A 14,023-nucleotide genomic window follows, 5' to 3' on the forward strand; every position below is an offset into this window, starting at 1 on the left:
AATAATTAATGTATCAGATGTATTCCTCTTAAGAGTACTGTATATCTTTGTGCAAAATGTGAAGCTCAGCAAAAAATCAATAATATGGAAAGCTATATGAAAAGTATTTACACCAAAGTTCCCTACTATAAGAGAATTTATATAGTTTGCATATTAACTGACTACAAGTATAGTATGATAAATTAAATATAACTTTGTAGGATACGTGATTTGATACCTAATCCTTTAAAGCAAATTGTAATACCTAATGCCTGAAATTTTTAAATTCTCTTTCTAAATGAGTGTCACATAATAATATGAGACAAAGAAGAGGTGAAATGAGTAGCTCTCAACTAAGTTTCTTCAAAATATAATTTGCAAAATATATTTGCAAAGTTGTTACATATGCTTTCAAACTCACTCATTGCTAGTGTTGAAAGTAATACACAATAAGCACGTTTTCAGCAAAGGAAATACGTGGAGCTAGAGCCAAAAAAAATTTAAATATCAAACGCTGAGCTTTTCAGAAAAACACAACAATGTAAGTACTTTCAAAACATTTAGATACTGTCATACAGAGTGAAGTCAGAAACAGAAAAACAAACATCGTATATTAACGCATATTTGTGGAATCCAGAAAAATGGTACAGATGAACTGGTTTGCAAGGCAGAAATGAGACACAGATGTAGAGAACAAACGTATGGACACCAAGGAGAGGAAGAGGGGGGATGGGATGAATTGGGAGATTGGGACTGACATATATACGCTAATATGTATAAAGTGGATGGCTAATGAGGGCCTGTTGTATAGCACAGGGAACTCCACTTCGCTATACAGTAGAAACTAACACAACATTGTAAAACAACTATACCCCAATTAAAAAAAAAAAAACATTTAACTTAGAATTCATAAATATAAATGAGTAAAATATAAATTCATCCAAGAATATATCACTTAATAAGCCAGGAGAATTATGTAAATTCCAGTAGTTTAATTCTTCCAACCCTTAGCCTTAGGAAAAGAAGATGGTCCAAAATAGTTCCTATACTTTTCCCCAACTCAAGAACTGTAAAGCTGGTTTGTATTAGTAGAACTAAAAATTCACAGCATTATAAAAAAAGAGCCAAAAATCACAGCTGTAAAAACCAGCCATTTTTTAATAACCTTCTCAACAATGGCACCAGTTTCTATATTAGTGTGGTCACAAAAATGATCTTTCGTGTCCCAAGACATATCTAACAATTATTTTAATACCTTGGAATTTTTTAAAAAGTGCTTTTCACTTACATTCTGGATCTACTTCTTTTTCCACTTTTATCCAAATGACTTGTTACAGGAAGCTTTTTGACATTAAATTATCAGTGAATTAAAATGAAATCAACTTCTATCATGTCTAGGAATGAAGCTGAATCAATAAAAAAAAGTCTATATTCCACATATGGTAGAAGGATTTTTTAAACATTTATTGTAATAATTAACAATAAAAAAATAAACCAAATGCCTATTTATACGAGTATAGTTAAACCAATTATGGGGTGTGTGTGTGTGTGTGTGTGTGTGTATGTGTATGTATATGCATATATACGTTTGTATATGTGTATATATATGTGTGTGTATATATATGTCTACACACACACACATATATATATACACACTGTGGAATACTATAGAATGACAAAAATAGGATGTTTATATATACTGACATGAAAATATATACTGATAAGTAAATATAGCAAGAAAAAAAGAACAGATTGAGTAGAACAACATTTTTCTAAAAGGAAATCAAAATTTTACAGCATGAGTATACATGTGTGTGTGTGTGTGTGTGTGTGTGTGTAAATATAAAGAAAAACCTCTAGAAGGATGCACATCACACCATTCACACTGGTTACTTCTGGGGAGAATTTTTTGAATTTGATTTCCACAAGAATGTATTCCTTAATTACTTGATGGAAAAAAATGATCTAACATGAAATTTAGGGGGGGGAAATTTTGTTATTAAACTCTCAATTTACTTTAAATGATTAAGCTTATGCAGGCTTAGCCTATCCAGAATAATACTGCATATATCACTGATACTGACATTTATTATAATTTTTATTATTACTTAAATGTACCCAAATCTATTTAATTTGTTTAAGAAAAAAAGCTATGACAATAATTTTCAGATTTATATCACACTTTTTTCCTATAAAAGGTGGAACCAGAGTAAAGACCAAAAAAGCTAATAATCTAGCAATTAATTCTACAGTATTTTGTTTTCAAACTTCAATCCTGTGTTCTCAAATATTCTGTAAGTTCTCAAATGCAGAGCAACGTCTAGCATTACCTTTGTAATCTCCTAAGTATGCTTTCAATGAACACTTATTAATCAGTTGAAAGGAATTCTATACCAAAATAAGACTACACTATAATTCTATAATTTATTAGCATATGTCTATGTGTGTAATTTATTTTTTACTAAAGTTTGCCAAAGTTTAAAAGAATAAAGAAAACAGACTCTCAAACCGCTACCTTGTATTCATCCACTATAATGCTGAGGGCTTCATGACCAGCTTTCCTCATGTCTTCCAATTCTTGTTTATGTTTTTCCTGAAAGAAAGTAAGAAACTAAGCCATGATTTGTTCTTTTGACAAAATAACAACACACCATTGACTTTTGCATCTATAAGTGATTGTGTAGCTTGTGGCACGCAGCTGCAAACAAACAGAAAAACTATTTTAAAAAAGTTCTGTTTAAAGCCATTCTGGAGGGCTGTGTCAATGAGAAATTAAAGAGAAAAAATAACTGAGAAAGGAAAACCATGTTGAGAGGTAAGGTAACACAAGGCAATGGTGTTATCCCTTGAGGCATTTGGCAATTCTGGACCTGGATCTAGAGACAGGAGGTCCTGTGTTAATTCAACAAGCCAGGACCTTTTTTCTTTTTTTTCATTACTTCTCTAGTAACATATACATGCCAATAGTTTAATACATAATAAAGTTTGAGAGCCACTGGATTAAGGTAATCAACCCCCCATTCTACCTTCCTAGGAAAGGAGAGGCTTACCTCTCTTTGGAGAATGTTAACATCCTACAGAGCCTTTCCAATTTTTCAAACACAATGTACAGCTTTCAATGCAAAATTATCAGAGATGGTAACAGATGAGACCAAAGAAACAGAAAACAGAAAAGACAAAAGAAACAGACCCATGTGTGATTCAGAAATTACTTATCAAAGAGTTTAAAATATGTATGAATAATACATTCAAGAAAATAGAGAAGAAATGGAGAAAACAGATAGGATAGAGATTTTCTTCAGAGAACTGGGATTCGTAAAACAGAAATTCTACAGTGAGAAAAGAAGTATTATTAACAACACAATAGATGAGGTAAATAGTAGGTGAAACAGCAGAAAGCAGGATTAGAGAACCAAAAGACAGTGGGGGAAAAAAAAGAAACTACAGCAGAAAGAGATAAGTGATGGAAAATACAGACAAAAAAAAAAACTTTAAAAAGACATGGGACAGAGTAAAAAGATCAAATATACGTGTAACAGAAGAATTGTTAACAAATAATCCAAAGAAAGAAGAAAAAAATTAAATGTAGCAAGATGGCAACAACAGAGTGATGAAGAAAAATAGAAAACAAAAATTTCTAACATTATGCATGAATTCAGGGTATTACAAAACCTACAGATATTTCTAATAAGCAGTAAGGTATTATTAAATATTAGAGCAATAAATATGAAATTTTAGATGAAATGAAAAATCTCCTATGAAAAAACACAATTTAACAAAACTGAAAGAAGATGAAATAAAAACTCTGAAGAGTCCTATATGTGTTTAAAAAAAATTGAACCTGTATTAATTTAAAAACAAAACAAAACAAAACTTCCGACCAAGGAAACCATAAGCCCAGATGATTTAACAGGTTGATTTTAATAAACATTTAAGAAACAAGTAACAGAAACCTTACACAAAATCTTCCAGAGAATAGAAAAAGAGGGAATACTTCCCTACATATTTTATTAAGACAGCATATCCCTTATACTAAAATCTGTAAAGATAAAATTATGAACCAATCTCTTTTATGAAAACAGAAGCTAAAATTCCACATAAAATATTAGCAGATGGAATCTAGCAATACATAAATAAGATAATACATCTCAACCAGGTGGGATTTATTTTAGGAATGTCAGGTAGGTATAAGTGATGTACAGCATTTCAAGCTTGAACCACAAAACCTCCAACACAATCCTCCACACATTCCCTTTTTCCCCCTATTAGCTTGCTGGTGTCAATGCCTAAGATGACAATTAAAGTCACGTGCTGCGAACAGCAGCAGGGCCTCTATCAGCCTGGGACCCTGAATGACTGCACCATCACCCCAGTGGACTTGCAGAGAAAATTAACTATATTTAGGGAAAAGATAACACCAACAGTTCCTGTTCATTTACTGCCACCACTTTCTCATTTATAAGCTCCCCTCGTTTACTATGCCTTAGTTATTCACAAGTTCTATTGCATTATCAAATTCTAATTGTCATTTCCAGTATATCACTTTATGTATCTTTCTGTAGCTAAGTCATTCTTTCCCAAAACAGCCTAAACATAAAGGACCAACAAGGGCATTTATTATAAACACTGACTTTTGTTGGTATGATTATCAATCTATGGCTCATGGCAGCAATCTTTTTAAAGTCATTTTCCCATTTCTGTCAGAGTTGTTTCAGTAAAAACTAAATAACATAGCAGCTAAATCCAATTACCTGGTAAAGCAAGCTCATATGTTCTATTATACTAAAAAGCAAACACATGTGGGCAGCACTACCAACTCATCACTTTGGAACTCCCATTCAGGTCAGGTTATCTCACTAATGGTATGTGACTGTTTCATAAAATGACCTAGGAGGGCACAAGCATCAATTTCTATGTTGGATACTAACATAGTTTTTGTTTTTCTTAGTTTTTAAGATTAAAAAAAAGTAAATAGAAACATTTTTCTGACACTTTCTTTTCACATCATAGTGGAACATCTTAGGCAGTTCTTGGGATGTATATATTATACCTTAAGACCAGTGATTTATAACAAATTCATATAAAACAGGTTACATGGTCCAACAAATTGTGGAAATTAACAATATATATTAAAATATTAGACCTCCTACAAACTCATAAGTAAAGAAATTTGTTGAACTTTACTAAAACCAGCATTTTTCAGACTTAACTAATTAAATATTAATTTACTTTTTTTCTCTCTCTTGACAATACCTATTACCAACTAATCAGTTCAGAATTGAAACTGAGAACCAAAAAGGTCAAAAAAGCTTTCTAGAGTTAATCAGTCTAAAGCAAAGCAAATTAACCTAGATCCACTAAGTGAAACTGAGAATATAATCTACTTTTAACTCAGTAATTAGAAACTGAAGATGAATATGCACCATTTCAACTATAAAGTTTGATCATTCAACAACTATGTTCTGAATAATGACATGAACCATTAAAAAGTATTAGTGTGCCATTTAAGGCAAACATAGAGTACACTATATTAGGCAATTCATATAAAAGGTTTTTTCTAATAGACATTTTATAAATGATCAAAATGTTCTATGACATTATATTTTATTATAATTGAAAATAAACACTTAGTCAATGGCTGTATCTTCTCACATAGAAGGAACAGCAATCCAGTGCTTTGCACAGTGCCTTAGAACACAGCAGCTGTTCACAAATGTTGGTTGGATTATGCTGAAATTCTCATTATTGACATAATGGATTTCTATAATCATTTTAGATATCAGAACTAAAATTCTGAAATTATATTCTATGTGTACTTAATAAGAAATTTTTACATAATGTAGGGATACTCAGTGATATTCATCATCATTCAAGTTAGAAAATGTAGACTCTGAGAGTACCATGAAATTTACAGTTACTGATCACCTAAAATTTTCCCAGATGCCATTACTTTATACCAAATTTTCTTTGTAAGCATTATATTTAATTTAAACAATAACTATGTACCTGACTCTGCTAGCCTCTGGGGACAAAAAGATGATGAAAATATAATAGTTATCTTCAGCCTAGTAATACAGAAGATTGACTAACCTGTATACAGTAACTTGAAAGTGATAATGAGTGTGAAGGGATTTTGTTAATGAAGACAAAAATAAGGTATTATTACTGCTGCTAGTAGAATCAAATTTGCTACTGCTACTTTTCAATAATGAACAAAACCCCTAGACCAAAGATCAGCGGAACCATAGAAGGCTGAATAACACATAAACAAAATAGAAGAAACAAAAAACTATAGAATACTCTACCCAACAACAACAGAATACACATTATTCTCAAGTGGAAATGGAACAATCTCCAGGATAGACTATATGGTAAGCCACAAAACAAGTCTTAATAAATTTTAAAATACTGAAGTCAAAGTATGCTCTTTGACCACAAGGGAATGAAATTTGAAATAATTAAGAGTGGGAAACTTGAGAAAATTCACAAATGTGTAGAAATCAACACATTCCTAAATAACCAATGAGTCAAAGAAGAAATCACAAGGAAAATTAAAAATCTATATTAAAAAAAGAAGAATTTCAAATCAATAACCTAACCTTTCACCTTAAAGAACTAGAAAAAGAGCAAACTAAACCCAAAGCAAGCATAATGAAGGAAATAAAATGATTAGAAAGAAAATAAATAAAAGAGTAGAAAAAAATAAAGAAAATCAACTGGACCAAAGTTCGTTCTTTAAAAAAAGTCAACAATGTTGACAAATCTTGATTGACCAAGAAAAAAAAAAATAGATGACTCAAATTATTAAAATCAGGAATGAAGGAAAGGACTTACTATTGAATTTAAAGAAACAAAAAGGAGCATATGAAAATATTATGAATAACTGTATGCCAATAAATTAGATAACAAGGTTGTAATGGACAAATTCCTAGAAATATGTAAACTACCAAAATTGACTCAAGAAGAAACAGAAAACCAAACAGACTTATAACAAGAGAATAAATCAGTAATCAAAATACTTCACACAAAGAAAATCCCTTCTTTCAGATGATTTCAGTGGTGAATTCTAACAAATGCTTATAAAAGGATTAACACCAATATTTTTCATATTTTTCCCCAAAATAGATGAGGAAATTTGTTCTAACTCATTCTATAAGGCCAGTATTATACTAATCCAAAGCCACACAAAGACAACATGAGAAAAGACAAAGTGATGTGTCTTATGAATATGGATGAAAAATTCCTCAAAAAAGTAGCAGCAAGCAGAATCCAACAGCATATTAAAAAGACTACACCCTATACCTAGGAGCAAGTGTAATTTATCTCAGGAATGCAAAGGTGGTCCAACATACAAAAAGCAATCCATTTAATACACCACATTAAAACAATGAAGGAAATAAAACCCCACATGATCATCTCAGTATGCAGAAAAAGAGTGACAAGATCAAGCATATTTTCATTATAAAAATACTCAAAAACTAGGAATAAAAAACAGTATCCTCAACCTGATAAAGGGCATTTGTGAAAACCCACAGCTAACATCATAATATTGTCAGACTAAAAACTTTCCCCTAACATCGGGAACAAGACAAGGCTGTACACTCTTGTCACCTCTATTAAACATTGTACTGAAATTCTAGCAAGGGCATTAGGCAAGAAAAATAAATAAAAGGCATCCTTGGAAATTATTATATCAGAAATGAAGAAGTAAACCTATCCTTATTTTCAGAAGACATGATTTTACACATGGGAAACTGTAAAAAATTATTAGATCTAATAAACAAAACACTATTAAATCTAATAAACAAGTTAAGCAACGTTATAAGAAACAAGGTTGAGACAAAAATCAGTTGTATTTCTATATACTTGCAATGAACAAAGCAAATATGAAAAAAGAAAACAATTCCATTTACAATAGTATGAAAAATGATAAAATACTTAGAAATATTTTTTTACCAAAGATGTATAAAACTTTTACACTACAAATGACAAAACATTGTAGAGTCTTAAAACATGTAAAGACATCCTGTGTTCCTGGAGTGGAAGACTTACGTCGTTAATCCCAAAATTTATCTGTAGATTCAATAAAATCCTTATCAAAATACCAGTGTCTTTATTTTGCAGAATCAGACAAGCTCATCCTAAAATTCATATAGAATTGCAAGGGATTATGAGTAGTTAAAACAATCTTGAAAAAGAAGAGCAAAGTTGGTGGACTTATACTTCCCAATTTCAAAACTTAGCACAAATCTGAAGCAACCAAAACAGTGTGGTACTGGCATAAGGACAGAGAGTCCAGTGGAAAATAAAAATGAGACTCCCAAAATAAGCCCATACATCTATAACCAATTGATTTTTGACAAGAGTAAACAAGTCAATTCAATAGCAAGAGAATAACCTTATCAGCAAATGATGGTGGGATAAATAGACACACATGCAAAAGGATAAATCTGGAACCCCACTTCACATATGTATAAATAAATCAAATTCCTTAATATAAAAGCTAAAACTATTAAATTCTTGTAGGAAAAATAGGTGCATACCTTTGTAACCTTGGATTAGGCAACAGTTTCTAAAAATATGACACTATAAGCACAAGTGAACAATTTTAAAAATACATAAATTTAAAACTTTGTGCATCAAAGGACAGTATCAAGGAAGCAAAAAAGCAGCCCACTAAATATTTGTAAATAATATATCTAAGAAAGGTCTGGTATCCAGAATGTATACAACTCTCATAACAGCAACAAAAAGACAACCAAATTTTAAAAATAGGCAAAGAACTTGAGTAGATATTTCTCCAGATACAAACGTTCAACATCATTAGCCATTATGAAATTCAAGTTAAAACCACTGGCATCCACTAGTATGGCTATAATTAAATAGACAGAAAATAAGTGTTGGCAAGGAGGTGGAGAAACTGAGACCCTCACACCTTGCTGGTTGAAATGTAAAATGGTGTTTCCACAGTGAAAAACATTTTCGCAGTTCCTCAAAAAAATCAAACATAGAATTACCAAATGTCCTGGAAATTTCACTCATAGTTATATACCTAACGGCACTGAAAATATACATTCACACAAAAACTTGGACACAAATGTTCATATCAGCATTATTAATAGCAAAAAAAGTAAAAACAATATAAATGTTCATCAGCTAATAAATAAACGAAGTATTATCCATACAAGGGAATATTATTCACCCATAAAAGGAATGAAACGATACATGCTTTAACATGGAAGAACCTTGAAACCATTATGCTAAGTGGAAGTAGCTAAACACAAATGGCCACATATTGCATGATTTCATTTTATATGAAATGTCCAAAATAGGTAAATCTAGAGACAGCAAGTACATTAGCAATTGCCAGGTGCTGGGGGAGAGGGAACTAGGGAAGAACTGCTTAATGCATACAGGGCTTCTTCTTGAGGTGATGACACTATCTGGCACTAGATACTAGTGACAATACAACAACATTGTGAATATACTAAAAAACACTAAACTCTACACTTGAAAATATTTTAAATGGTGAATTTTATATTATGCAAATTTTATCCTAATACAAAAAAAAACCACACTGGTGCAAGAAAGAAATAGTATGTTTGTGTCAATTTAATTTCTAAGCTGAAAGGTGTTTTTCTTTTTTTGTTATTGAATTTTGTTATTCACTTCTAATTTTGTTTCATTCTGATCAGAGAATGTTGGTTTTATAATTTTACTTCTTGGAATTCAGTGGGGTGAAAGATTCCTCATAAACAACCAAGAGAATAACATTCTCTTTTTGAATGCCGTGAACCACTTGCAGCTTTTAAAATTGAAAATCAGTTAGCTGTATATAAATCCTGATTCACATTTTCTTTCTTTGAATATCTTAATTATGTTACATTATTTTTTGGCATAAAGTGTTTTTTTTTTAAGTCTGCCATGGATCTAATTTTCTTTATTTTATATTTAGATTGATTATACAATTTCTCTTCCAAAGTGAGTCACTTTTGAGAATAAAAGGGTTTCTATTAATAACTGCACTAGGATAACCAGGATAAATAAGAACTATCCTGAGCAAACCAAAAAGCAGAGTCATTGTAGTTACAGACTTCCAAGGTGTTCTTTTGAAGGATACTTTCTTTAAAGTCACTAGACTGTATCTCATAATTGACTGGGGTCTATTTTCCCAGGTACACATGTGCACTTTCAAAATACACCTTCTTAAAAAAAAAAAAAATACACCTTCTTTTATTTCCTGTAAGGTGGCTGAATTACATTTTTCATACAGCTCTGTTCCACCTCTTTAGTTTTCCTCTTCAGGGACTCCAGTTATACCCATATTGGATTGGGTTTGCTTGTTTTCTATATCTATTCCTTTCTCTCAAATTCTTTTTTCATTTATGTGATAGTTTTCATTTTTCTTTTTGCCATGCTTTATTATTTTCTTCTTTCTATATAGTATTACATTCACTTTTCTTTTCTTTCAAGCTTCGTCTTCATTTTAGAATTTTTTCTTTTATGTCTAATTCTTTTTTTTGTCTATCAGCTATATCTTCTTATTTGATTCTTCTTTTCTCATTTCTGAACCATTCTACTTCTGATTTATGCTATTCTTCAAATGCTTCCATCATTGTACTCAGTTCCACAACAATCCTTTTCTCGTATCCACATACCAGTTCACCCGTAGGTATTCCTGAATAAGGAGTTGAGGTTAGCCTGAAGAACTCTCCCAGCTTCACGATTCTAGGGCTCCCTCTTCTGTTGCTATTATAAGGTAATTAAAATTTTCTCCAGGGTAGCCACTTCTCCAGTACTTTCTGACATCTGCTTTCTCTGAACCCCTCCCTTACCAGTATCTGAACATTCTCCTTCCTTCAGTGTCTGTACTACTCCCTACCATTCCCCTTACCGTGCACCTCTGTACTTTAAGAAGGGTACTTTCTCGGTATTTCCAAAAGAAATGAGGGCTCAGCCAGTTTTAGCTGTTGTCCTCAGATCTGTCTTCTAACTCCTCTACTTTGATTGGAAACTGTTTCTTTTGGGGTGTCAATATTTGGGTCTCTAGGCCCTCAGGACCACCCTAAATCCCGTTTATGTTCCCCTCCATCACTCAAGCACAGATGTGATAGACATGCATGTCTTGTTGCTGTCAATAGTTCAGCTCTACCAGCTTGTGCTCCAGAATTCATATAAACACAACTGTCATCTCTTTTTTTCTTCTGAAGATGGTATTTATGGATTTTTTTTCCTTTATCTTAGTCTAATTTTGTAAGAAAATCTGAAAGATTCAAAAACTATGTAGCCTCTGCTGCTGCCAATCACCATGCCAAATCCACCCCTTTTCCTTCTTGAAATATTTTCTTTACTTGGTTCTTCTCCTTCTCAGTCTGTCCTGTTGGCTCCTTTTCATTGCCCCAATCTCAAAATGTAGGAGTTCCCCGAGGATGAGATCTCTTCTTTAACTGTTCAACTTCTAATTAACCTTAAGTATTATCAATGTACAACTCAAATTATATATCCAACCCTTCCATGGCTGACCCTCAGATTTATTTATCTAGCTGCCTATTAAGGTCTTTACACATGTATCTATAAGAAATCTCAAAGTTAACATGTCCAATGTCAAACCTTTTATTTTCCTCCACCAAACTTCCAGTTACTCAGACAAAAAATCCTAAAATCATTTTTAATTTCTGTCCTCTTTTCCCTCACAATCCACATGCAATACCTCAGAAGTCCTACTGGCTTGATCGTTATATTTATTTCTTTAACAGACGCTGAAATAATATGACTGTGTGCCAGGCACTGTTCTAAACCCTTTGCAAACATCGGTTCATTTATTTTACTTATTTAACCCTCCTAATATCTCCATCTCATGATCTAAAATCTGAGCACTGGTCAACACTGCCACTGCTACTTCTCTAGTCCACACCACAATCATTTCCCAACGTCTTTGCCTCTTTGAGTCTACCCTTCCTCCAATACTGCAGCCAAAACAGTCCTTTAAAACTTTAGGGCAATCACAAAGAATGTAATTTTTATGATGGCAGGAATCGTTCACCACAATATCCACAGCACCTAAAACAGTAGCCAGCACAGTGTGGATGCTCAGTAAATATCTGTTAAATAATGAAATATCACACATCTGATCAAAATTCCCAAGTAGCTTCCACACTACTGCAAATAAACTCTATAATCCCTCCCATAGCCCAAAGCTATACCCCTCTCTACCTAAGTCTCTCTATCTGTTGTCATTGGCCTTCCTCAAGTCGTTATAAGCACATTCTTACCATAAGGCTATTGAACTTGTTATTCGCTATGCTTGATATACTCTTCACCCCAGATATCCCACACTCATTTCCTTTGGATACTACTCAGAAATCAGTGTACCAGAGAGATGTTCCCTGACCCACCGTGTATAAAATAGTGCACACTCATTGTCCACTAGTCATGCTTTATCTTTAATCATTGCACCTATCACTACTTACTGTTTTGTACTTATTCTTCATTGCCAGTCTCCCTTATATATTGGGGAAGATACTGATGGCACTATGGCACTTGAGAAGGTGAGGAAAAGACAGATACTAGGCAGATTTCAAAGTCTAACATTAAGTTCAATTTGGGAAGGTGAAATTTCACTTGCCATTGAATATACATATCTCAAATGGTGCCTTGTATATATTGTCTGTTCAGTAAATAAGAACTGAATAAAAAAGAGACTGAATGGAAAGGATTTGAAGGCCAAATATATTTGGGAAGTGAGAAGAGTGTTTCATTCTTCATCGGAGAGAGTTATTTAACATCATAATAAGAATGTTAAAAATGTATTTAAAACTTGGTCTCCAAAAAGGAGGCTACCTAATAGGTTCACGTATCTGTTTGTTGAATGAATGAATGAGATTATGATCAATGCTCTTTTTCTTATATAAGCCCAGAATTTAAATTAATAAACACATTAATTAATTAATTAATTAACATCTTTGGGCATGTTTCTTTTAAATGAGGGAGTTGGATTAAATCATTTCTAAAATACACTTCCAAATTTCTTAATGCTATTCTATGATATTGTATGCTAAAATTACACCAATCAACCCAATTTGCTTACTTCAAAGTTACTGACGGTAATCATACAACCACATTGTAACAGTCCAGGCTGCCCAGTCACCAAAAGAAAAACACAGGAATAACCAAATAGTCATACATGGCCTGAAATTCTTATTTCAATAATATAGAGCCAAAAGCTTACAACCTCTCTTCAAAGTAGTCAAACCAAATTTGACCACAGTGACAGCTTTCTTTCAAAATGTCAAACCCAAAACCATCACTACAAAGGGAAGATTCAGAAAAATGATCTCACCTTAAATAAAACTACAGACTTTTAAACAAGAAGAGACTTTAAAGGTAAGCTATTCCAATGTATTCATTTTACAAATGAGGAAACTGAGGCCTAGAGAGGCTAAGAAGTTTGTTCAAGATCACTGAGTTATCAATAAGGGCAGGGTGAAGCCTAAATCACATCTTCTGATAGCCAGCCCAATGTTTGTTGAAAAATATCATGACAAAGACTGAACTATTTGAGTATATTCCAAACTGCTCCTCAACAGGTTTGTTTTCTATATAAAACTCAATAACTAACGTGTCATAAGTCACTCCTTCTGATGAAAACAAGACATAAACGGGTCACTCTTGGTAAAACTTGAAATAGTCATTCACCAATTCATTACTGTCAACCAGAAATTCTGGTCTGACAAAAATGTGTAAGGTGCTTTTCAAACATTATCAGAAGCACATTCTAATCAATTCTCTACTACCCACAATCACTCCAATACCAACCCCTTGCCGAAGTTATTAAATATACATAGGTCTAATAGTTTTAATATGCTTGCACATGACTGGTGTTGAAAAATTATCTTTGAATAAATACATATGTCAATAGGAACCATATAATTAACAAATATAGATGCTTCATGGGAAAATGAGAAATTAGCAATGCTTTTAAAAAAACTTTAAAATTTCATTGCTATATTGATGACAAAACTCAATTCAAACAGTTGAATCACAA

The 14,023-nt window shown here is 32.4% G+C and overlaps 1 protein-coding gene across 4 annotated transcripts in view; it reads right to left on the reverse strand.

The window, feature by feature from the left end:
* Positions 1–14,023, reverse strand: part of CCDC91 (coiled-coil domain containing 91) — a 401,471-nt gene that overhangs the window by 189,300 nt on the left and 198,148 nt on the right. For all 4 annotated transcript variants that reach the window (XM_082636831.1, XM_082636829.1, XM_082636828.1 and 1 more), the window contains exon 7: positions 2,495–2,572. In XM_082636831.1, coding sequence (XP_082492957.1) covers positions 2,495–2,572 — 78 coding nt within the window. The remainder of the gene's footprint in view (positions 1–2,494; positions 2,573–14,023) is intronic.

This window comes from Mesoplodon mirus (genome assembly GCF_964341445.2).
Source record: "Mesoplodon mirus genome assembly, chromosome: 11".
NCBI classification, from domain to species: Eukaryota; Metazoa; Chordata; class Mammalia; order Artiodactyla; family Ziphiidae; genus Mesoplodon; species Mesoplodon mirus.